Source organism: Physeter macrocephalus, chromosome 3, assembly GCF_002837175.3.
Source record: "Physeter macrocephalus isolate SW-GA chromosome 3, ASM283717v5, whole genome shotgun sequence".
Lineage (NCBI taxonomy): Eukaryota > Metazoa > Chordata > Mammalia > Artiodactyla > Physeteridae > Physeter > Physeter macrocephalus.
Window position 1 is genome coordinate 21,696,501 of NC_041216.1, and position 22,805 is coordinate 21,719,305.

Below are 22,805 nucleotides of genomic sequence, written 5' to 3' on the forward strand. Positions count from 1 at the left end.
CACAGGCCCCGGACGCGCAGGCTCGGCGGCCATGGCTCACCGGCCCAGCCGCTCCGCGGCACGCGGGACCGTCACGGACCGGGGCACGAACCCGCATCCTCTGCATCGGCAGGCGGACTCTCAACCGCTGCGTCACCAGGGAAGCCCCTGCCTCTTCTTAAAAGGACACCAGCCGTACTGGATCAGGGCCATCCTTAATGACCTCATTTTACCTTAATTATCCCTTTAATTATCCTATCTCCAAAGATAGCACATTCAGAGGTACTGGAGGCTAGAATCTGAATATATGAATTTTGGGGGTTAACACAACTAAGCCCATAACAGTAACTTCTAAGGATCCTTTCAAGCTCGTGAGCCTATCATGATCACTCCCATCCATTTTTCTTCCCCTTTCTCCTAATTTGGTCAATGGGGCTTCCATCCTGTAGGCATCTAGACTCAGAATCAGAATCATGTTGCATTGTTTTCATTCCTCACCTGCTCCCCTTTCTCCCAAATCTCCATCATGGAAGAGACCATGGTCCTACCACATGTAGAACTCTCCATCCCCAATATCATGATGCCCCTGAAGCCCGTATTCATCTTCATCTTGTGCCCATCTTGCCTTTAGTCCTTTGCCTCTGTCCATCTCGGTGGAGCATGTCCCTGCCCTGCACCAGACCTTCAGGGGCCCTTCACTGTCCCTCATGGCCCTTCCCAGCCTGAACTCCACGGCTCCTCCATGGGAATCTTCTATTCCATTCAAACCAAACTATCACCATTCCCCAGACCTAACCTGTACCTTCTCACCTCCATCCTCTGCTCAAGCTCTGAGTGCCTCCCTTACTGGGACCCCAATCTTCCTTTTGAAATTCTATCCTCCAAGGTTCAATTCAAAGACCACAGAGTCCAGTCGGCCAGGCGTTGCCAACTTACTGCGGGTAAGAGTGGGAAACCCAACTTGAGAATCTGTGTGGTTCATTCTATATGCTCCAGCTTAATTCAGAGAGCTGTGCCGCCCAGGACCTGGGTTTGCAGCTGGGAGAAAAACCCAATTGTGCGAATGGGGACCAGTGAAACACATTCCATTCACCATGGATGCTTCCGGGCTCTCGGGATAGCCAGACGATGCGGCCCTTGGCATTGGCAGATGGCTCCGAGAGCTGAGTAACCCTCAAAAGCGCTGAACCCCAAGAGGAAACAGGTGTAGAGGGCTGAGTAGATTATGTAGTGTTCTTCCAACTGTGGTTCTTGGTCCAGCAGCACCAGCATCCTGTACGAACTTGTGAGAATGCAAATTCATGGGCCCCACCCCCACCTCCTGGATCTGAGTCTCTGGGGATGGAGCCCAGGAGACTGTGTTTTCACAAGTTCTTCAGGTGATTCCTGCACACATTAAAGCTGGAAAATCCTTGAAATAGGAAATGAGGTTAGAGGAGGCAGGGAGGAGGGGGGTGGACCATGTGAGGTTTCAGAAGCCATGGAAAGGGGTTTGGGATCAACGTACATGTAACGGGAAGCTGTTGGGGTGTGTGATAGCTGGGGTTCTGTAGAGTAACGGAGAGATTTATTCATTTCTTTTAAGGAATTGGTTCACGCAAGTCAAATTTGTAGGGAAGGCTGGAAACTCAGGCAAGATGTCTATGTTATAGTCTTGAGGCAGAATTCCTTCCTTCTTTGGGAAAGCTCAGTTTTTGTTCTGAAGGCCTTCAACTGGTTGGATAAGGCTCACCTGCATTCTAGAGGGTAATCTGCTTTACTTACAGCCAACCGATTACAGATGTTAATTTCACCGACACAACACCTTCATAGCAACAGCTAGACTGGCATTTGACCAAACAGCTGGGAACCAGCGCGTAGCCAAACTGACACATAAAATTTAACCACTAGAGACTGTTTAGCTCTAGCTCTTCCTGAGGCCTGAGGATTTGGCTTTTTCTGGGCCCCTTATAGTGAACTCCCAATGACTTGAGGTAAATGGAAGGAGTCCATTATCCTGCAACCACAGGAGCCCATCACTAGGTGCTTGTAAGAGTTTTGTCTGCAGATAGAGGTCCACTCTCTGAGGGCAGAGGACACAAGTCTACTCTTACTGGGTCTCCTTTGTGCTGGATTATCTTCAATTTGTCTCTCACCCTTTCTCAAAGCTCTGGGAGGCTGCCCTGTATGGAATGCATCAGTGAGCATCTGATCTCAAACCCAGTTGGGTTTGGCCAGTGGGGGACACCAGGAGGAGCCGGGAGGGTGGGAGAAGAGGGGAGGGGTCCCTCACTGCTGTTGGGGGTTGGCTGCATATCTTGAACTCAAGGCTGCAGCTCCTACTGTCCTGCCCCCCACCCGTACAGGTACACTTTCCACATTCTATTAACAGCTCCCTACCCTTTGCCCCTGGAGCTGGTATCAGCTCCCTGCTGTGGCACCCCTGGGGCACTGCACTGTCCCTGTGGGTGTCTCTAAATTCAAGCTGAACCCTCCCTTGTAAACTGCTCTTTAATTGAGTTTGTTATGGACTAAATGTGTTTCCCCCAAATTCATATGTTGAAGCCCTAGTTCCCACTGTGACGGTATTTGGAGGTGGGGCCTTTGGGAGGTGATTAGGTCATGAGGGTGAAGCCCTCATGATGGGATTAGCATCCTTATAAGAAGTGACACAAGAGAGGTGACCTCTCTCTCTACCTGTGAGGACACAGCAAGATCTGCAAACCAAGAAGAAGGTTCTCATCAGATGCTAAATCAGCTAGCACCTACATCGTGGGACTTCCCAGCCTGCAAAACTGTAAGAAATAAATGGTTGCTGTTTGAGCCACCCAGTCTAGGAATTTCGTTATGGCTGCTTGAACTAAGACAGAACTCTTCTCAAATCACCCAGTTTGAATGCACCATCTGTTTTTGGCCATCTGACCGATAGACCTTGGCAGCCCACATAGGACTGGCCACCTGGTGATTGAATGATACCTACTGACCGAATCAAAAGAGGGAGAAAGACACAGAATCTTCCAGCAGGCTTAGGAGAAACAAACCCTTCAGCATTTTCAGCTAAGGGGCCAAGTTTTAACTCCACAAACATGCTGCTCAAAAGCTTGGCCAAGCAGTAATTAAGGTCGGGGGTCTGGGAGGGAGGAGAGATGGAAGACATTGGGTATGAAGGAGTTAAGCTTCCAACGCAGGGATGGCCAGCACAGCCCACTGTGCAATTTTCTGCCGAAATATTTTAAATGAAACAGCTGTGTATGAGCAAAACTGCTGAGAATTGTTCCAGCTCCAAGCATGAATCTGAATCACTCATGTTCGGTATTTGACGGGCTGTGTAATTGCTCTAAACCCTATTATCTTCCCTAGCAGTTGTTGAAGTGTCATTAGGACACTTCAAATGAAAGGCTAAATTCTCCTATATACACAATTTTAATAATTACAGTCTTTGTTTTTTTTCTATTTTGAAATGCAAAGCTCCATTCTAAAAGGGAGGTGCCAGGATCGTAGGATTGCATCAGAGACTTCTGAAGCCAGCCTAGAATGTTATTATGTATTTTTTTTAACTTTCTCTGGATTTTCCTGAGCAGTTAATCTTTCATGATTTTTATTTTCTGCCCTATGCAGGAGAGAAGAGATCAAGGCATGCTGGGTAATGGAACCAGAACAGTCAACAAACATTACCGGGCACCTACTATGTGCCAGTCACCGTTCTAGGCGCTGGGGACATAAGGATACGCAAACCTGAGGAGGCCATTGTAATCTTTTTACCACACCAGACTATCTCGTAGTCTATTTATTTCATGTCTCTGCTCTGCTAGAGGGTGAGGGGTTTGTGAAGGCAGAGTTGTGTCTTGGTCATCTTTGTATCCAAAGTAGGCAGCCCAGCTCCATGAGTGTTGGCTGAATGACTGAATGACTGTTTACAGAATGCACACAATGGGCCAGGAGCCTCTCTGGGTATAGGGATGTGGCCACGAACAATATGGGTGCAGTCTTTGCCTTTGGGGGCACATAGTAGGGCTGCAGAGACAAGATACACACTGAACAAGTACATTATCATCACGATGGATGCCACCACAGAGAAAGAACTCTGGCCCCATTAGTCAAAATCAGCACAGAGGTAACCAACCACTACCACTCAGCCAGGGCAGTTAGGGAAGTGTGGTCATGATGGTGAAGAAGAAGTATCCATTGAGAGGTGGGCTAGTACGGCCTGAAATGCCAGTTTGGCCATTGGATCGCTGTTGGAGCTTGGGCAAGTTCTCTCTCTAAACCTCAGTTCCCCATCTAGAAATGAGAATGATACAATTCTCAAGGTGGTGGTGATATAGGCACAATTCTAAGACGGTCCCCTTGACCTCCACCCCCTGGTGTCACATCCGGTATAATCTCCTCCCCTTGAGTGTGGGCACGACCTGTGACTTGTTTCTAATGAACAGAACATGGTAAAGGTGATAGGATGTCACTCTTATGGTTAGGTTATCTATCATCTATCTATCTATCTATCTATCTATCCATCCATCCATCTATATTTATCTGTCTTAACGTATATGTATATATGTAGGCATCTAATCTTATCTGTCTATATCTATCTATCATCTATGCATCTATCTCTACCTGTCTGTATTTATCTATATCTATATGTGTATATATCGTATCTATTTTTTTATTTTTCTTTTTTAAATTAATTTTTATTGGAGTACAGTTGCTTTACAATGTCGTGTTAGCTTCTCCTGCACAGCAAAATGAATCAGCCATACATGTACATATATCTCCTCCATTTAGGACACTACAGTGCATTAAGTTGAGCTCTCTGTGCTATACAGTATGTTCCCGTCAGTTGTCTATTTTATACATAAGTGTCAATAGTGCATATATGTCAATCCCAATCTCCCAATTCCTCCCACCCCACCCCTTTCTCCCTTGGTATCCATACATTTGTTCCCTACATCTGTGTCTCTATTTCTGCTCGGCAATTTCTTATCTATCATTGATCTATGTCTATCCATCTATTTGTATCTGTATCTATCTGTACACAAACACACACACACACACACACACACACACACACACACACACCCCTACCTATCCAGCTATTTATGCCTCTATCTTGCTTGTCCACACTAGAGAGATCCTTGCCGGCTCCATGGAGTCAGCAGCTGCGCTGAGGAAGCCCACATGGCAAGGAACTGCTGGCAGCCTCTAGCACCTGAAGGTGCCTCCAGCTGACCGCCAGCCACATACCAGGGCCTCACTCACACAGCCACCAGGAAATGAGTCCTGAAAACAGCCTGACGGAGCTTGGAAGCAGATTCTTCCACAGTCGAGCCTCCCGGTGAGAATGCAGCCCGGCTGCCACCTTGGCTGCACCTTGTGAGACCCTGGGCAGAGAACTCAGCTAAGCTGTGCCTGGACTCTTGACCCCCAGGAAACATGAAATAATAAACATGCGTTGTTTTAGGTCACTAAGCTTGTGGTAATTTGCTATGCAGCAGGAGATAACTAATAGATACTTGGTGCATAGGAGGTCCTGAAAGCTGGAGGTGAAGGACAGCAGAGGACAGACCAGTTCAGCCTCCCTGACCTCCTCTTGCACAGCACACGCCCCCCACCCAATCCCCGAAACCCTAGCTGAGGCGGGCATCCTGAGAGGCTCTGGGCCTACAGCAAAGTCGGCTTTGCCAAGGTGCCTGGGTTTTGAAAGAGGAGCATCACCCAAGGGCACCTCCTAGAAGAGCAGATGCTCCAAGCAGCGTGCACTCTGGGTTCACCAGCCTGAAGGCTGGCAGCTGCTACCTTGGAGCTGAGAAGAGGCACTGGAGAAATGATGGGATTCCCACTATCTGCTCAGAACACGGGGACAAGGAGGCCAGCGATAACAGACTGCGTGCTTCCTCGTCGCGGCCTGAGGTGGATTGCGCAAAGCTCCGGCCTCGCCACCTGCTTGGAAGACGCCCGTAGTTGCCCAGGTCTGTGGGCACAGAAAGGCAGATGGATGCCTGGTTTGTTTCCAGACTCACCTGATCTAATGTCAGCACCGTTTCTGAAATGGCTCTGATTTCTCTGATATTCAGAAAATGACTCACTCCGTTCCTCCCATGCCACTAAACCCTGCCCAAGTCTGGAAGGATCAATACTGAATTTTCTGAACAAGACTCACTTCAGAAGGTTGTTGGAAGATTCTCCTTAATGTTATTACCCAGAACTACTCTCAGGTTATTGTACCAGAGGCTGGCCAAGGCTTAAAGATAGCCTCTTATTTTAACTCCCTGGACACCCTTGGAAATGGGGGCTCTGGATACCCCATGCTGCAGGTGAGTAAGCCAAGGCTTGGAGAGGCCAAATGACTGCAGTGTCACCACTTGAGATAACACCCAGCACCCAGAGGGGCAAATTCCTGGCTTCACCTCCACTGACCCCCTTACACACTCTTGTAGCATTTACCTTTATCATGTGACCGCCTTCCCAATGACCTACAGAGACCCCTCTTTTTGAACTGGTTGCTACACGGGAAGGGCCTAAGCAGGTAGCAGCCCCGTCAGCCCCCGCCCCATCAGTAGACACTGATGGGGTGAGAGTGTGAGAAGGCCACTGAAAGCCCAGGCCCTAATCAGAACAGGCCCCCAGGTGTGTGATGCCCACTCAGCCATTCCCACCTCACCCCTCATGTCTTCCATCGCTCCTGCCGGGCTGGAGCCCTCCTGGGGTGTGCTGCAGATGTAGCAAGCTCCAGCAGCACCAGGAAGCCTCGGTGTGCCCCATGGGCCTGGGGCCAGGGGTGCGGACAGTTGGACACATGGTCCCTGCTGGAACAGGATCAGGTGAGTGCCCTGGTGGGGTCGATGAGGAAGTCTCTGCCTGACCGGGAGGCCAGTCTCCGGCTTGCCTATGGTCAGAGCACCAGGCAGAGACCTGGCCGCCGGGACCAACAGAAGATACAGCCTTCGATGTGTCGTCATACTCACCATCTTTGGTGACCATGGGAAGTCATTAACTTTAAATCCAAGGAAGCTTTCCTTATTGGTCATCGGGGGGGATGGACTAATGATGATTTCTGCCCGGTAGCAAATGTGCTCCTTGACAGCTGATGACGCTGGCCTTAACCATTTACAGAGATCCATGTGGGGTCCAATCAACCCTGAGTCAGGGTGATGCCCTGCCCCCCAGCGCCTCGTCCAATCAGGCTGGTCCCAGCAGGAGAGAACAACTAGAAACCAAGTGGACCCCACACTAGTTAGGGGACGGAAAGAGAAATCGGCTTCCCTGAGTGCCTCCTATGTGCTGGACAGCACACTCACTGCTTTACATATGGAATTTCCTTTAACTCCCAACACAAGCCCTAAGTGAGCTACTACTCATACCCACAGAGTTCCATTTGTCCATTGCTAGGTGACAAACCACCCCAGAACTGACTGATTTAAAATAACAACACTCATTTGTTTTGCTCACAAGTCTCTGCAATTTGAGCATGGAGACAACCTGTCTCTGAGCCACACGGCATCCACCGAGGCAGCTCCACTGGGGCTGCAGGATCCACCTCTAAAATGGCTCACTCACAAGGCTGGCAAGTTGATGCTAGCTTTCAACTGGGAGCTCAGTTGAGGCTGTCAGCTTTGGGTCTTGGTTTGTCTCCTTGTAGACCTCTCCACGGGGCTGCTTGGGTTGCCTCACAACATGGCAGCTGAGTTCCAGGAAGTCCAGGTGGAAAACACAAGGCTTCGTAGGTGACCTAGCCACATAGGTGATGTCCCAGACCATCACTTCTGCCACATTCTGTCGGCCGATCAAGTCATTAAGGCTAATCCAGATTTGAGGGGAGGGACATTAGATTCCACCTCTCAATCGGGGGAGTAGCAAAGTACGTGCACTTATCTTTAATCCACCATACCCATTTTACAGATGGGGAGGCTGAAGTTTCAGAAACATTTAACACTTTCCCACAGTGAGCAGCTGGAAAGTAGCTGAGACCCAAGTCTGAACTCAGCTCTGAATAAGCTCTGAACATAAGCTCTTTCTACTCTACCAAGTAGTTCTTCAGACCAGCAAGCTAATACTAATTGTTGGTTGGTTTAGCTAATTGGGTGTATCTTCAGAAATAGGCCCAGAAAGACCATAAAAATAAGACTATGTTTGAATTTCTTAAATCTGTATGAGTTTTCCCAAGCATTAAGTTTCTTTTCTGAGAGCCAAGCTTGGTCAAAGTGTTCACAGGCTAAGACTTCATCAGAACACAAAAACCAGGCTTAAACAATGAATGTGACCTGGACGAGAAAAATAATTCCTGAATTTGTCCACATCTTCCTTCTCTCTGCCAAGTATTGTTGTCCCACCATCTCACCACTGAAGACTAGCTGGAGACATGTGGGTGTACAGAAATTCTGCGTACAGTTGCTCAGGATGTGCACTGTACAAGGAGATCAGTTGAGCAGTAAATGGGTTAAAACTCAGCCTGCGTTCCTCTCACTAAGCCTTGTGTCTGGTGTGGGACTGAGTCCAGCTGGAGTCAGGGTGCTGTTTCCTAATTTGCTCAAGTTAGCCACGGAGGGATAACCTGCAAAGCTAACTTCAAAGCAATGCTACCTAAATCATCCTGAGGAGAGGTTGAACGTTTCAATGGAAAGGTGGAGAAGAAGAATGTGACAACTCAAGGTCTCCCTTCTAACATCTCAAACAGTTCTGCTCTGGCTCCAAACTTGCATATTTTGTTCAGATAAACAAAAGTTCCCCAGTTATTGGGACCACCTTGCGTAGAGGTGATCATGCAACCTTGGGCTATTTATATGCCCTTTAAAGGACTTGCCCTTCTTGGGTTCAAGTTCTGATTCTTCCATTTACTCACTGCATGACCTTGGGCCAAATCTGTAACATCTCAGGACTTGTCACCTCCCCAGTGAAACAGGAATCATAATAATATGAATATCATTAATTCTAAGGCACTATCATTTATATCCTGCACCATTATTTTATGGATACTAAGGAAATAAAGCCGCCAATTAAACTGACACGTCTTTGATTCTAAGATGTATCCTGATTTCAGAGAAAAAAAGGAAACAAAATGTGTCTTGGAATTGATGGAATTCAGTAAAATAGCTTGCCTCCCTATTAAAAAGAGTGCTGTGAAGGATTAAATTAAATAATGTGCCAAAAAAAAAGGCTACATCGTAAACTATAAAGCACTAAAAATATTGTCTTCTTAGACATAGGAACTTTCAAATGACTTCATCCGAAAGACTAATGTACTATTAGATCCTCCCAAGCTTTATATAATTGTCTTAATGTACTCACTAAGCAGTTAAAAAAGCTGCATTTACAGCATTATGAGTCTGAATTGCTTTTCTCCGTTTATAACATTCCCACCCTCTTATGATTTATTTGTGTAGAATCAACTTGTGAGTTTTCCCTTGAATGGGATTCAAGATTTGGGGCTTGATTTATAGTTAGAATTGACTAACATTTGGAAACAATAAACTGTGTTGTCTAAACACATAAAGACCACAAAAGAAAGCTGAAGTGCTAATTACTGTGAGGGGAAGGGATGGGGAAGCAAACACGCCACAAATTCCTGTTCAGTGTCAGGGTTTTCTTATAACTGAGGGTGGTTCGGGGGAGGGGCAGACTCCCCAGGCCATATTTCCCATGCTGCTTTGGGGGAGGAAACGGTTGAGAGGTTTGGATTGTGGTTTCCCTCTAGAAAGAAAAAGAAATAGTTTGGAGGCCACCAAAGAGCAGTTGATCCATATTTCTTTCAATTTGAAAAAAAGAAGTTGGGGCCTTGGGTGTCCTATGTCCTCAGTAGGACAAGGTGGCCTTGGCACTCTATCATGTGTCAGGAAACGAGCTCTGGTTTCTCGGCCCTTTTAGCCTGGCCGGTCAGGGGTGGAACGGACCGGTCCAAGCCCAGAAGGCCATGATCTCCTGCTCGGGATGCACCAATCACAGTGCAGGAAACAGCCCGTCCAAGCCAGCCTAGTGTCTTTGGGGAGGTGGCTTGGTGTTCCCAAACCAGCAATGCCTTGGAATCAGACAGACTCAAGTTTACATCCTGCCCTCATCATTTATCAGCGGTTTGTCACTGGACTCTTCTGTGCCTCCGTTTCCTTATTTGTAAGGCATGATGAGCTCATGCAGGGGAAGTGTCCATCCAAGTGTCTGGAACGGAGTGGACACTTACTAAATGATTCTTATGAGGACACCCCTCATGGAACTCTCTGAACTGATTTCAACCAATGTTTGCTGAACCCTCACCATGTGTAGACACTGTCAGGTGTTGGAGACGATGTGATGAGGAGGACATATCTGGTTTCTGCTCCCACAGGATAAGTCCAGGGCTGGGAGCAGATAAACAAACAAACAAATAAACAAAATAAGATACACTCAGGTGATGAAGGGGTATGGAGAAAATAAAGCAAGTTATGAAGCTGGAGAGAGATGGGACGTGGTGGGGGAGGGGCACAGTGGTACCTTAGGAAGGGTGGTCAGGTAAGGCCAGGCTCGCTGAGGCACTTCAGCCCCCAGCCCATGATTCTCCAGCCCGGTGGTTCTCAACTAGGGGCTATTCTACCCTCCAGGCAGCATTTGGTGATGTCTAGTGATATTGCTATTATGGAGTGGGGGTGGCCACTGGCATCCAGTGGGTGGAGGCCAGGATGCTACAGTGCACAGGACAGCACCCTCCATCCCCTGCCCCCCAAACCCTTCAAGATTTATCTGGCCCCAAATGTCAACACTGCTGAGGCTGAGAAATCCTGACCTAGTCCATTACCCTGTGTTATGTTTTTCATGACACTTCACAGAGCTGATGATTCTGGAAATCCCGTAGTGGAAGGGACCTGGCTTAACTAATAGACCCACCATCATCACGGTCTGTAATGGGTGACATTAGAGAGCTCGTTCCCCAGCCCCTGCACCTCCCATGATGGCGGGCATGCAGCAATGCCTACCTATGCAGAGTGCCCTGTGGAGGCTGGCTTCATGTCCCACCCCTCCTGGCCTAGGCTATCCCAATAAAGCTCATTCTGCTAACTAGATATTAAAAACGAAAAACCAAAAATCAAACAAAATAGGAATTTGGGGCTGGCTCAAGCCAGTGTGGGGGGAAATGGATTTGGGAATACTTCTAGACCAGTGCCCCTGGAGTCCAATAACAGCCACAATCCTAGTCCAGTAAATGCACTCCCTTGCCCTCCAAGTTCTAGACTCACATACAGTTAAAGGGAAAAAATCAGAAGCAGGCAGCAATGCTCCCTCTAAGAGGCATGGAGGCAGGAGCAGGAAGTGACAGCTGTCAGCCTGACAGTGAAGGAAGGGCAATGTCACATGGAAGGAGAAAGAAGAATTCGGAAAGCACGGCAGTTGGGAGTTGTTTGGACTTTCCGGGCACCTCTGCATTACACAGCATGGAACTGAGACACTAAGGCCAGTTGCACTGTTACTGCCTTCCCACCAATACCCACGCCCCTTATTCCATGCCACCAGAACTGATTTCATTTAGGAGGCAATGTGCTCAGCCCCAAGACGGGCTGAAATCAGTGATGGCCATCCCATCCCCCACCCCCCGCCTTTTTTTTTAAAGATTTTTTTTCTTTTGATGTGGACCATTTTTAAAGTCTTTATTGAACTTGTTACAATATTGCTTCTGTTTTATGTTTTGGTTTTTTGGCCGCGAGGCGTGTGGGATCTTAGCTCCCCGACCAGGGATCAAACCCACACCCCCTGCATTTGAAGGCGAAGTCTTAACCACTGGACCACCAGGGAAGTCCCCATCCCATCCCTTTTTGCCAGTGATTGGTTAAGAGAGGACATGTGACCCTGTTCTAGTCAATAAGGTGTAAGGGCATGTCGGCTTGAGAGCTTCTGGGAAAGATTTTCCTCTCTGATAAAGCAGAGAGCCACATGACTAGAAAGTCCTTTTTTTTAAAACCATCACTCCTTTTGTGTTTGGGAAATGGGTTTGTGACAAGGGATGTGATGCTTGGAACTGTGGCAGCTATTTTGTGATCACGAGGAAAGGCTTTCCCCAACACGCTTGAGGATGGAGAGAAGGAAACACAGAAAGAATCTGAGACCTCAATGACACCGTTGAATTTCGTTATGTAAGAACGAAATTGCATTTATTGTTTAAGCCTCCATTACCATAGCTCAAAGCATCCTAAATAATATGGTTTCTTTTTGAAATAATAGTTCTCAGGAAGATGTTCCTACCTAGAGGTTGATATTTTAAAAGGTGTCATCTCTAAAATGGACAAAGCATCAGTTATTCAGAAACTTCTTTAATCTGGAATGTTATCCCCTACCCTTGAGGGTTCCAAAAAGTACAAAATTGCTCGATTTAAATGCACCCAGAGTCATACGATCTATGACATATACCATCTCTGCTTTCACAGAGCAGTTTAATGCTCATGATCTCCATTCACAGACTCACAGAATCTCAATGTTGAAAAATAGCACTTTGGTCCAATTCCCTACATAATCTCCTCATTCATTGACCATCATCTCTGTCCGCAACAGAGGTAGGTCTGGTTTATTTGCCTGGTGAGTACAGGATAAAGAACCGGGCACACATAGCCAGTCCCTCCTTCGTCCTTCCTCTTGCGAGTGAGCTGCCCAGAAGGTTTACATTCTGCTCTGCTCCCTCACAGACTTACAGGGGCAGCCTCTGCCCTGGGGCTTGCTCCAGGCCAGTGCTTCCTGTGTCTCGGTGGGGAAATGCATCTAATTAGGGGCCCTATTCACCTGCTGATACAGGTCACACTCTCCAATGTTAGCTTTATCAGTAATGAAGATGATATTTTGGTTTAGCATTGCGTGATCAGAGTCAGTCAGTGCAGAGAACAGATTCTATTCTGGCAACTTTAAGCTACTTTAATACTTTAAGGTATTTATTATAGGATATTAAATGGGTGATGGTACTGTAGGAAGAGCCGAAGAAACAGATCTTTCAGGAATGAAAAGCCACACTGCCGAACTGAACCGTCAACGGGTCTGCTGCGTCTCCCATGAATCAGGTGCTGGCAGCCACAGAGCTTTACCTCCTTGGCCACAGTCAGGAAGCTGCCTCTCCTGCCGCTTCTCCTGAATCCACACTGGGCCTCCCCAGGCCAGCGGCAGCCACGTGGATGTGCAGTAACAGGCAGGCCTCCCACTGCGCAGGGACCACGGCTAAAGTGACCATAGAAAACGTGAGAGCCTCAGGAACATGCTTGCCCTGGAAGTGTAGAAGCGCCAGGAATGTGCCTCTGACTCAGCCTCCCTTCCAGATGTCATGTGAATTCATCTGCATGGCCAAACCTGAAGCACACGCAGAGCTCTAGCTGCAAGGGAGTTCTGACACCTAGTTCCCAGCTTTCCTGCTTCTGCAGGACACATAGGCCCACAAGAACAAGGGTGGAATTATTGATGAGTTTATACTCTCCACATCTGTCTGCATGGTGGCTATGGTACAAATGCAAACCAGACTACCCAGGTCCAAACACGGCTCTGCCATATGTACTAACCCAATGGCCTTGAGCACACCACATAATTCAGTGTGCGTCAGGTTTTTCAGCCATAAAATGGGGATAATAATAGGAGCTACCTTATACAGTTATGAGGATTAAATATTCCCTCTGTTCAAACCCTTGCTGCCTGTTATCAGAAACTCAGAGACAGAATCAATGCAGATAGAGAGGGAGGCCTGGACATGTAAAGCACACAGAACTGCAGTTGGGCAAGTGCCATGCAAGTGTCTGCTACTATGGCTGCAAAAGTTGGCCCCTCTCAAGCTCCTCCCTGATAATAGCTTAAGATTAGACATGCATGGTAGTACTTAGGATGGGGGTGTGTGTTCAGTTCTGTACAGATCAACACATAATTAAATATGTTCAAATTCCTTAATAATAGCACCATCAAGAGGCCTGGTGTGTTTTGGGGGTGTCGATGGCAGTGAAGAAAATGGAAGGGGGTGCCTGGCCGCACACCCTGGCTTCCAGGGTCTTTCCTGCCAATCAGACTTGTGTCTGTTTTCTCCGAGGACCCGAAGCCGAGAAGGCCCAGGTAAGAAGGTGTCTGCAGGGGATGACTGGCTTCAACCATAATTCAGTGTCCTGTCGGGAAGCTGGCCTGACAGCTGATGAGAACGAAATATAATTAAATGTCAACAAAAATGAACATGGTAGGGCATCGGCTGACATGCCAAGCTGGTCCCCAAGACCCCTTCCCAAGGGATGCCAATCATACCTAGCTGCTTCTCTGGGGTCATGGGGCCCAAAGGAACTGACATCAGATGTGGAGACAGAGGGAGCAGAGGTGTCTGGAGCGCCTGGGAGAAGTGGGGTCCCCCCCCCGCAGGGCTGTGGACTCCCCCTGCAGGCCCGAGGGCCCGTGGGGGGTTCTTCCCGCAGTCTGGGGCCTGTGAGAGGAGTGGCCTTGAAGAAAGAAATCAGGGGCCATGCCCCACATCTGGGTTCTGGCCTGGCTTCCAGAACTGGAATACTGAGATGAGAGATCGTTGCCTGTTCCTCCTAAGAATTAGTCTGCCAAAAATGACAGCTACCTTTCACTGAGTCTTTACTATGCACTAAGGCTGTGCTGATTGCTTTTTTTTTTAATACATAAATTTATTTATTTATGTTTTGGCTGCATTGGGTCTTCGTTGCTGCGCGCGGGCTTTTCTCTAGTTGTGGCGAGCGGGGGCTACTCCTCTTTGCGGCGCGCGGGCTTCTCATTGTGCTGGCTTCTCTTGTTGCGAAGCACGGGCTCTAGGCGCGCAGGCTTCAGCAGTTGTGGCTCACGGGCTCTAGAGCGCAGGCTCAGTAGTTGTGGCGCACGGGCTTAGTTGCTCCGCGGCATGTGGGATCTTCCCGGACCAGGGCTCGAACCCATGTCCCCGGCATTGGCAGGTGGATTCTTAACCACTGCGCCACCAGGGAAGCCCCTGATTGCTTTTTAATTGCATTATCTTCATGTGCAGTTATGGAATGTTCCCTCCAGCCCCTGCCCCTGTACCCCAACTCCCATAATCTAGTTGGGAACATGGGAACCTAGAGACTCCATTTTTCCAGCTTCCTTTGCAGCTTAGTTCGGCCACGTGGCATGTTCTCGTCAATGGAAGGTGACAGGTAGAGAGGTTCGTGACCTTGCACATCACGGCTGTTTAAAGAATCCGGCTCCACTTCTCTTTTCCCTGTCCTGAGGGCTGCAAAGAGGATGGAGAGTCAGCTTCATCCAAGGGGCAAGGCCTCAGTGTCTGGCAGAGCAACAGGGTAGAAGGAACCTGGGTTCCTGGTTCACGGGGTGGAGCTACCCTGGACCACCCTCCTCCAGACTTTCACGAATGAGAAAATGCACTTGTAGCTCGTTTGCTGCCTTTCAGCACTTTTGTTACAGTACCTTAGCCTGTTCCCCTAACATGCTAATACATCTTCAGTGTTCACAGTAGCCTTGCAAGATAGGTATGGTTTCCTCCCCATTTTATCAAGGAGAACTCCAAGGTTCAGAGAAGCTGAATGACTTGCCCAAAGTCACGGTAGTATGAAATGGCAGATGTGGGACCCGGTTCCAAATCTGGCTATGACCGAAGTGTGTGCCTGGATCCAGTGCTCAGAGCTCACGCCTCGCCCTGCAGTCTCTGTGATGACAGCTCTTTACCTACACCTGTGCGTTTAAAAAAATTTACCTACATCTGTGCATATCAGGTTTAAAGAACCTGATATGTTCCCCCCAAAGAGAAAAGAAAGGAGGAGGCCTCCTTTTCTTTCATAAAGCTGAGTGTTGGGGACTTGGGGATACAGGACATGATAAATAAGGGCAATGAGTTGACCTCTGTTATTTCTGCCTCCATCCCCCCATTCTGGTCATAGCACACAGATTTTGCTGAGGCGACCTCTCCTGTACTCTCAATGCGTGTGGCTCAGCCTGACTTGACTTACCCCACTGAGCCTGAGTCAGGCCGACAGACCCTCTGTCCCTGGTGCCGGAGTTTTGGTGGAGACACACAAAGTCTTCACAGGCCCAGAGTCCATTCATCCCAACAGCAGACCCCCAACAAGACCATTCATAGGTCCCTGCTACCTGGAATTCTGGGCTGTTCTGAGTCCTGACCCTTCCAAGCCTTGTTCACCAGCTCTTCCTTTGATTTGGAGAGCTCTGTCAGGTCCCTCTAATCAATTTCCCCTCTGCTTACATTTCTTCTAAGGCTAGTCTATCTTCCTTGCAAAGGCCCTGCCTGACAGTTAAAGCTGCTTGAGCCCAGGGCAGAGGGGGATGGCACAGACCACGTCCAAACGTGACATCAAGTGTTCCAACCAAACCATCTGGGAGCCCCGGAGCTAGACTCAGAGACCAACAGCATGAGGGCAGGAGCTAGCAGGCCCAGAAATGGGACTGGAGACAGGCGAGAAGCTGGAGAGAGGATAAAGGACCGGGACTGCGTTGGGGGGTGGGGGGGATGTTTATCTTGCTGGGTTCTGGAGGTGCGTTCAGATAAAATGCTCCGCGTTAATTAGGAAACAGTATCTGCCGTGGGGCTCTGTATGTCCTGGCATGTGGATGAGACTCTGGAAGGCTCTTGCCTGCTGGCTGTGCCCAGCGGCCCTGAGGCAACACGGTGAAGCGTTGGCCCATCCTGGAGCAGAGGGCGACGGAGGGAGGAGCCCCCGTGAGAACAGCACTTGGAAAGTACAGTCGTAAAGCACTTGAGTGACTCCCCAGATGGAGCTGGATTTATGGGGCCCCGTTATGGCTCTGCCTCATTTTGGATGCAGAGACCCAGTTGGGGCATTATTCATGGAGGACAGCCCGAGCCACGGGCCCCTGGGGCAGAGGTCGTGTTCGAGGAGGGAGAGAGCGCAGTGTGTGACAGCTTCAGCAACTCACTCCCTGGTCCTGCTTGGAGGGACCTCCAATGCATGGACTTTCTGATCCTGAGTATCAGGGCCATCAAGCACACTGGGGGCTGGGGTGACAGTCACGTCTGGTGCTGGCCAGAAGGTGGGATTGTTCACCAGTCATGGAGACAGCAGGGGACAGCAGTGAAGAGTCAGTGGGTCTGAACCCTCCCTCTGCTAATTCCCAGCTAGGTGACCCAGGACAACTTCACTTCTCCGAGCCTCAGTTTCCTCATCTGTAAAATGGGGATGACAAAACTTTCCTCTTCCAGACATTGTGTGGACGAAGGGAGGCCTTTAGCACAGCACTTGCTGTATAATTAGCCCTCAGTAAGTAGTAGCCGTGACAGAGTATTAGGCATAATAACGAAAAGATCTCACTTTTCTTGTAAATCACTTTTGCATTCACAATCGAGTTCTGTCTTCATGGCCACCCTGGGAAGAGGACGGGTTAGATGGCAATGTTTCCAGGTTAGGGATGAGGGAACCAGGCCCCGAGAGGTCAAGGGGCCCTCCTGAGTCCCCATGTGGGCTGGGGACAGAGCCAGGACTTAAGTCAATGGCTTTCACTCCTGGGTCACATCTCATTCTGAGTCTTGATGAGACCCTGCCTTCCAGAGAGAATGGTGATGAGAATAACAGGCGCCATTACTGGAGCTTACTGGGTGCCAGGCTCCTTGTCCTATCAGGCCCCTTGTCCTATTGGTGATCTTCTTTAACCCTGAAAAGAAGCCAGCTGCCCAAACAGGATCAATGTCCATAAAGAAGTCTTCAATGTAAACCATACGTCAACAACGCTGCGGGGAAACGGAGGGAGGCTGCTCAGCCTTGGCGCCGCTGACATCAGGGCCAGACGCTTCCGTGTGGGGCGTCCTGTGCACTGTGGATGCTTACGGGAACCCCTGATCTCTACTCACGGCACACACCCCAGTTAACGAAGAATGTCTGCAGGTTCTGCCCCGTGTTCCCCAAACGCCCCCGGTTGAGAACCACTGCAGGGAGAGAACCAAGGAAAGCTTCCTGGAAGAGATCATTGTAAAAAGCAGGCTGCGGCGGAGGGAGGTTCTGGAAGGGTCAAGAGGAGAGCCCTCTTGAGTGCAGAGAAGGGGGAATTTCGGGGAGACCTTGCAGCAAATGTGTGGGCAGGCTGTCACAACCTACCCGGTGAAGCCCAGGACCTGTGGAGTGGCTACATCCCGAGAGGCCTGTTCTCCTCCTCCTGGGAAATGAAGGGTGGCCAGTCCTAAATCACATCCCTTCTCTTCCAGTCCCAGGAGAGCCCAGAGGCCCTCAGGCTAAGGGCTTAGCTGCCTCGTGAGCTGTGGATGGGGTGGACGCCACCTGCAACTTCACCTGCATCTGCATGGCATCTTGCAACGCTGACAAGTAAGGTTTGTCCCAACCATGTGAACTTGCTCCTGGCCTTGACTCCCTGGACCCAGGAAAACAGAAAATTCCCCAAGGAGCCTGTTGAGGTGCTACGGAGAGAGAATCACAGCGATGTGGACGCACCCTGCGATGCTCTGTGTGGCTTTGGTGGACTGGCTGCCAAGATGTTCTGGAATCATCACAGAGCTCTGCTGGCTGCATGATAGAATGGTTCATCTCACCACCGCCGTTCCTTTTTTTTGAGACATAATTCATATAGCATAAAATTCACGTTTTACAAGTATACAACTTAGTGGTTTTTAGTATATTCACAAAGCTGTACAACCATCACCACTATCTAATTCCATAATATTTTCATCACCAGCAAGGAAATCCCTACCCGTTAGCAGTCACTCCCCCGAGTCCCAGCAACCACTAATCTGCTTTCTGTCTCAATGGATTTGCCTATTCTGTACATCTGCTATGAATGAAATCGTACCACACTAGTCTTTTGTGACTGCCTTCTCTCACTTAGCACCATGTTTTCAAGGTTCATCCATGGTATAGCACGTGTCATTACTTCCTTCCTTTTTATGGCTGAAAAGATATTCCATTGTATTGACATACCACAGTCTGTTTCCTCACTCGTCAGTGGATAGACGTTTGGGTTTCCAACTCTTGGCTATTGTGAATAATGCTGCTGTGAACATTCATGTTTATATGGACACAGGTTTTCATTTCCCTTGGATAGATACCTAGTAGTGGAATTGCTGGGTCATATGTAGCTCTTGGTTTCAAGATGGTAAAAACCTTGAGATCACAGATTGGGGTATACTTCCGGGTTGGAATTCTGGGCCCCCCCTAAGTCCCTGCTCTTTCCTCATGTCACTCATCATGGAACTGTCATTCCACCTGTCATTCCAAGTCTTTTAGAAGCTATTTATACCCCAGCTTGAGTTTCTTCCCATGACACTGGTTCTCCAGGTACATAGGTATTCTGACAATGTCTCCATAATTCAGTAGAAGAAACATGTCAGGTACTTATAACTTCAATATGGCTTTGGGGACATCTATTATCTAATGCTGTTTTATTAGTTGAATGAAGATATGAAAATAAAGTAAGGGAAAGGAACTCTGATTAGGGTCTCTGAGGCTTCCTGTGACGTATCTTGTAAGATTCCAGAAATGAAACTAAATTTTACATAATTTTTTTTATTTAGTTAAAGCCTACTTTCCAAAAAAAGAAAAAATTCCTAAGGGGCTTCCAGATAAAAGTCAAATTTGCTTGTTAATTATATCTTGAGCCCCACCCATGACATGAGAAGTTTTGTTTTCTTGACGTTGACTTGATCTGATTAAGTTAATGGTCTGGGAGGTAATAAAATCCCCTCTTTGCAGAGCTAGCTCTGGCCAGGCCCATTTCTGATCATTTTAGCAACTCGACTGGGTCCTCTAAAAATTAAATGGAAGTTAGCCTCAGACTTGGAGGTGCTTTTCCATTCCTTTACTGGAAGCCTTTCTGGGCAGAAGAGGTGAAAATACCTATTTCAGCTTCTGCAGCCCTCAAGTAAACTGGTGGATGGAGTTCATCTCCATTTAACGAGTAAACATGGCACACCTACTGTGAAAGAATTAGATACAAAGTAGTATTAAGAGAGTGTAGTGGACAGGATAGGATAGGTTATATTGCAGTAACAAACAACCTCACCAATGTCAGAGGTTTAAAAGAAGGAGCATTTCTTTCTGCAACTCTGTTCATCTGACTCTGAAAAAGAAAGCAAAGCTCACCTACAGGGACTGTTGATCTCTGTTTGAAGAGGAGGATGTTTGCTGATGGACTTTGCAAAGTTGCCCGATGCTACACTACATAATTATTTTCTGTGTTATAAGCGAAGGACTTCATGAGACAGTGAGCTCTCTAATAAGAGTGCAAGCCAGGTAAAGATAGGACTGTGTTTTCTACTCCTTTTCCATCAGCTTTGGTGTCTTACCAAAGGGCCAAGCATGCTGCGGGTGGCCCAAAACTGTGTGAAAGGGCTTCCCTGGTGACGCAGTGGTTAAGCATCCGCCTGCCAATACAGGGGACACGGGTTCGAGCCCTCGTCTGGGAAGATCCCACATGCCGCGGAGCAACCAAGCCCGTGCGCCACAACTACTGAGCCCACGTGCCACAACTGCTGAAGCCCGTGCTCCACAACAAGAGAAACCACTGCAATGAGAAGCCTGAGCACAGCAACAAAGAGTAGCCCCCGCTCGCCGCAACTAGAGAAAGCCCGCACGCAGCAACGAAGACCCAACGCAGCCAAAAAAAAAAAAAAAAGCAACTGTGTGAAAGGCAGCAGAGCAGAGCACAGAGACAGAGGTTACACTCGTGGGTCTGAATCCTGCTTCCAGCACTCTTGAGCTGTGTGACTCAGTTTTCTCAACCTCTCTGTGCTTGTCCTCATCTGTGAATTAGGGGAAATAATAGTCCCTCCTTCCTGGTGGACAGTGAAAAGTAACTGAATTAATTAATGCCCGTCAAGCACCTAGAAAGGTCCCTGGTACATTGTGGGCACCATATAGTATTTGATAAGTAAATCATAAGAGTTAGCATCTTCTGAGTGTTGATTTAGGAACTGAACTAGGGATTATTTTATTGAATCCTCATAACGATTCAATGAAGTAGGCATATTATGATGACCATTTTGCAGATGAGGAAACTGAGGCTTGGAGAGGTAAACTTCCTGGGGTCCGATAACTTAGTAGAAGGTGGAGACAGAATTTCCACCCAGGTCTTCCTGACTCCAGGGCTGACAGCCCTTACCTCGAAGCTATAGAACTTCTATTTGCAGAACAAATTAAAAAAGGCTTAGGTGAGCAATGCAGTGCCCGTTTTTCTCGATCTGATGCATTGTAAACTCTGTACTTTGTCTTCATTTAGTCCCTTAACATTCTTGGTTCCAACATACTTTCTAATCCTCTCCCATCGATCCATTTTTGTAGACTTTTGTCTCCTGGAATGGATTCTAGAATTCCACTTGCACTGTCCTCCTGTTAGCACTTCTTGGACAAAACGTAAATTAAAAACAGAACCACCCTCTCCCTTTCTATCTTCACATGTGTTACTCAACTGGCCACCAAATGATACATCCACACAGTTTAATTCACAGCTTTGGAAACCCCTAAGGCCATGGTCACCATTTTCCACACACAGTGGATCTGGGAGCTGCTTTCTCCCGCTGAGCTGCCTGAAGTCTTGCTTCTCTGCTGCAGGTGCAGAAAGGGGCAGGTCACACCATCTGTTCAAGCCTCTTTTTTTCTTCTGTCAAGTTTGTGTCTTTCTTAAGTTCCCCCCTTCCTTTCTCATTCCTTCAGGTGACAGAGGGTGAGGACTGTTAATATTATGCAAAAGGCAGTTCTTTGAAGAAACATCTAATGAACAGACTTTCATGGTGTCACACTTGCTAACGGTGGGACAGTTATCTTCCTAAATATGGCAACCCACAGAGCTGAGCCGAACTCAGCTCTTTTGTGCTCTTTTGCAACAGAAACGCACCCAGAACTCTCCAGCAGATTCAGGGCTGTCGGAAGAACTGTCGGCTCCCCGAGTCTGTCTCACACACCCACAACGTGCCATCTCTGTTCTAGGGACTGGGGATCAGAGCTGGACAGGACGAGGTCCCTGCACCCACGGGGCTCACATCCAGGGGGGCAGGCGGACATGTGGTTGTCATGGCTGATCTGAATGCAGGAGAGAGGCACGCGGCCTCACTGAGATGTGGGCCTTGAGGGGCCTGAGCTCTGGCTGGGGAAAGCTCAGGTTCAGGTGGGGAGAGGGGTGCCGGACAGGCCCACGCACAGGTCAGGGCCGTCCTGGATGGAGGCATATGATGCTTGTGTGCAGGAGCGATACCCCGAGGCTTGTGTCCATGGGATTACAGAGCCCTGAGGGAGAGAAGGGGCCAGAATCAGAAACCGGAGGCTGGAAGGTAGCTGATTTGGCATTTCTGATCGGAGAAAGACAAAGTGTTGATGGGAACAGAGAAGAGGCAGGGACTCCAGACAAAGGAATAGATTTCCTTCCATAAGGAAGGAAATCTTTCCTTCCACTAGTGGAGGCGGTGGGGAAGGACAGGCAATAAACAAACAAGCAAACCTATAATATATACGGTAGAAATACAAGGCAGTCTGTGGGGATGAAGAACGAAGTGCGAGAGAGGGGCTCCTATTTCAGACAAGGCTTTGTTAAAGGTGACATCTGAGCAGAGACCAGAGTGAGGGGGGATAAGGAGAGGAGCAGACAGCATGTGCAAAGGCCCTGTGGGAGGAGAATGCTGGACCCATCACCGGGATAGCACGGAGACCAGAGGCTGGTGCAGAATGAGCAGGGATGCGTGGCAGGAGAAGAGGGCAGAGAAGTAGGTGGGAACCAGATCCCTTGGGCAGTGGGCGGGGGAGGAGTTGGGCAGATGTAGGTTTCATTTCGGAGGTTCTGGTGGATGGGAGAGAGCATGCACTTCGAGGGTTTCCATGAAGCCTGAGTTTGCAAATAAACTGCGGGGAGAAAAGCAAATCTGTGAATCAAAAATATAAAGGGCTTTCGAATCACTCTCCACGAGCCAGACGAGCACCTGCTACGGA

General features: G+C 48.5%; 1 protein-coding gene across 1 annotated transcript in view; it reads right to left on the reverse strand.

The window, feature by feature from the left end:
- The window catches only part of KAZN (kazrin, periplakin interacting protein), a 1,042,391-nt gene that overhangs the window by 104,135 nt on the left and 915,451 nt on the right, over window positions 1-22,805 (reverse strand). Inside the window, 1 exon segment of the mRNA XM_028487818.2 lies at window positions 21,392-21,428. Within this exon segment, the coding sequence (XP_028343619.1) occupies window positions 21,392-21,428 (37 nt within the window).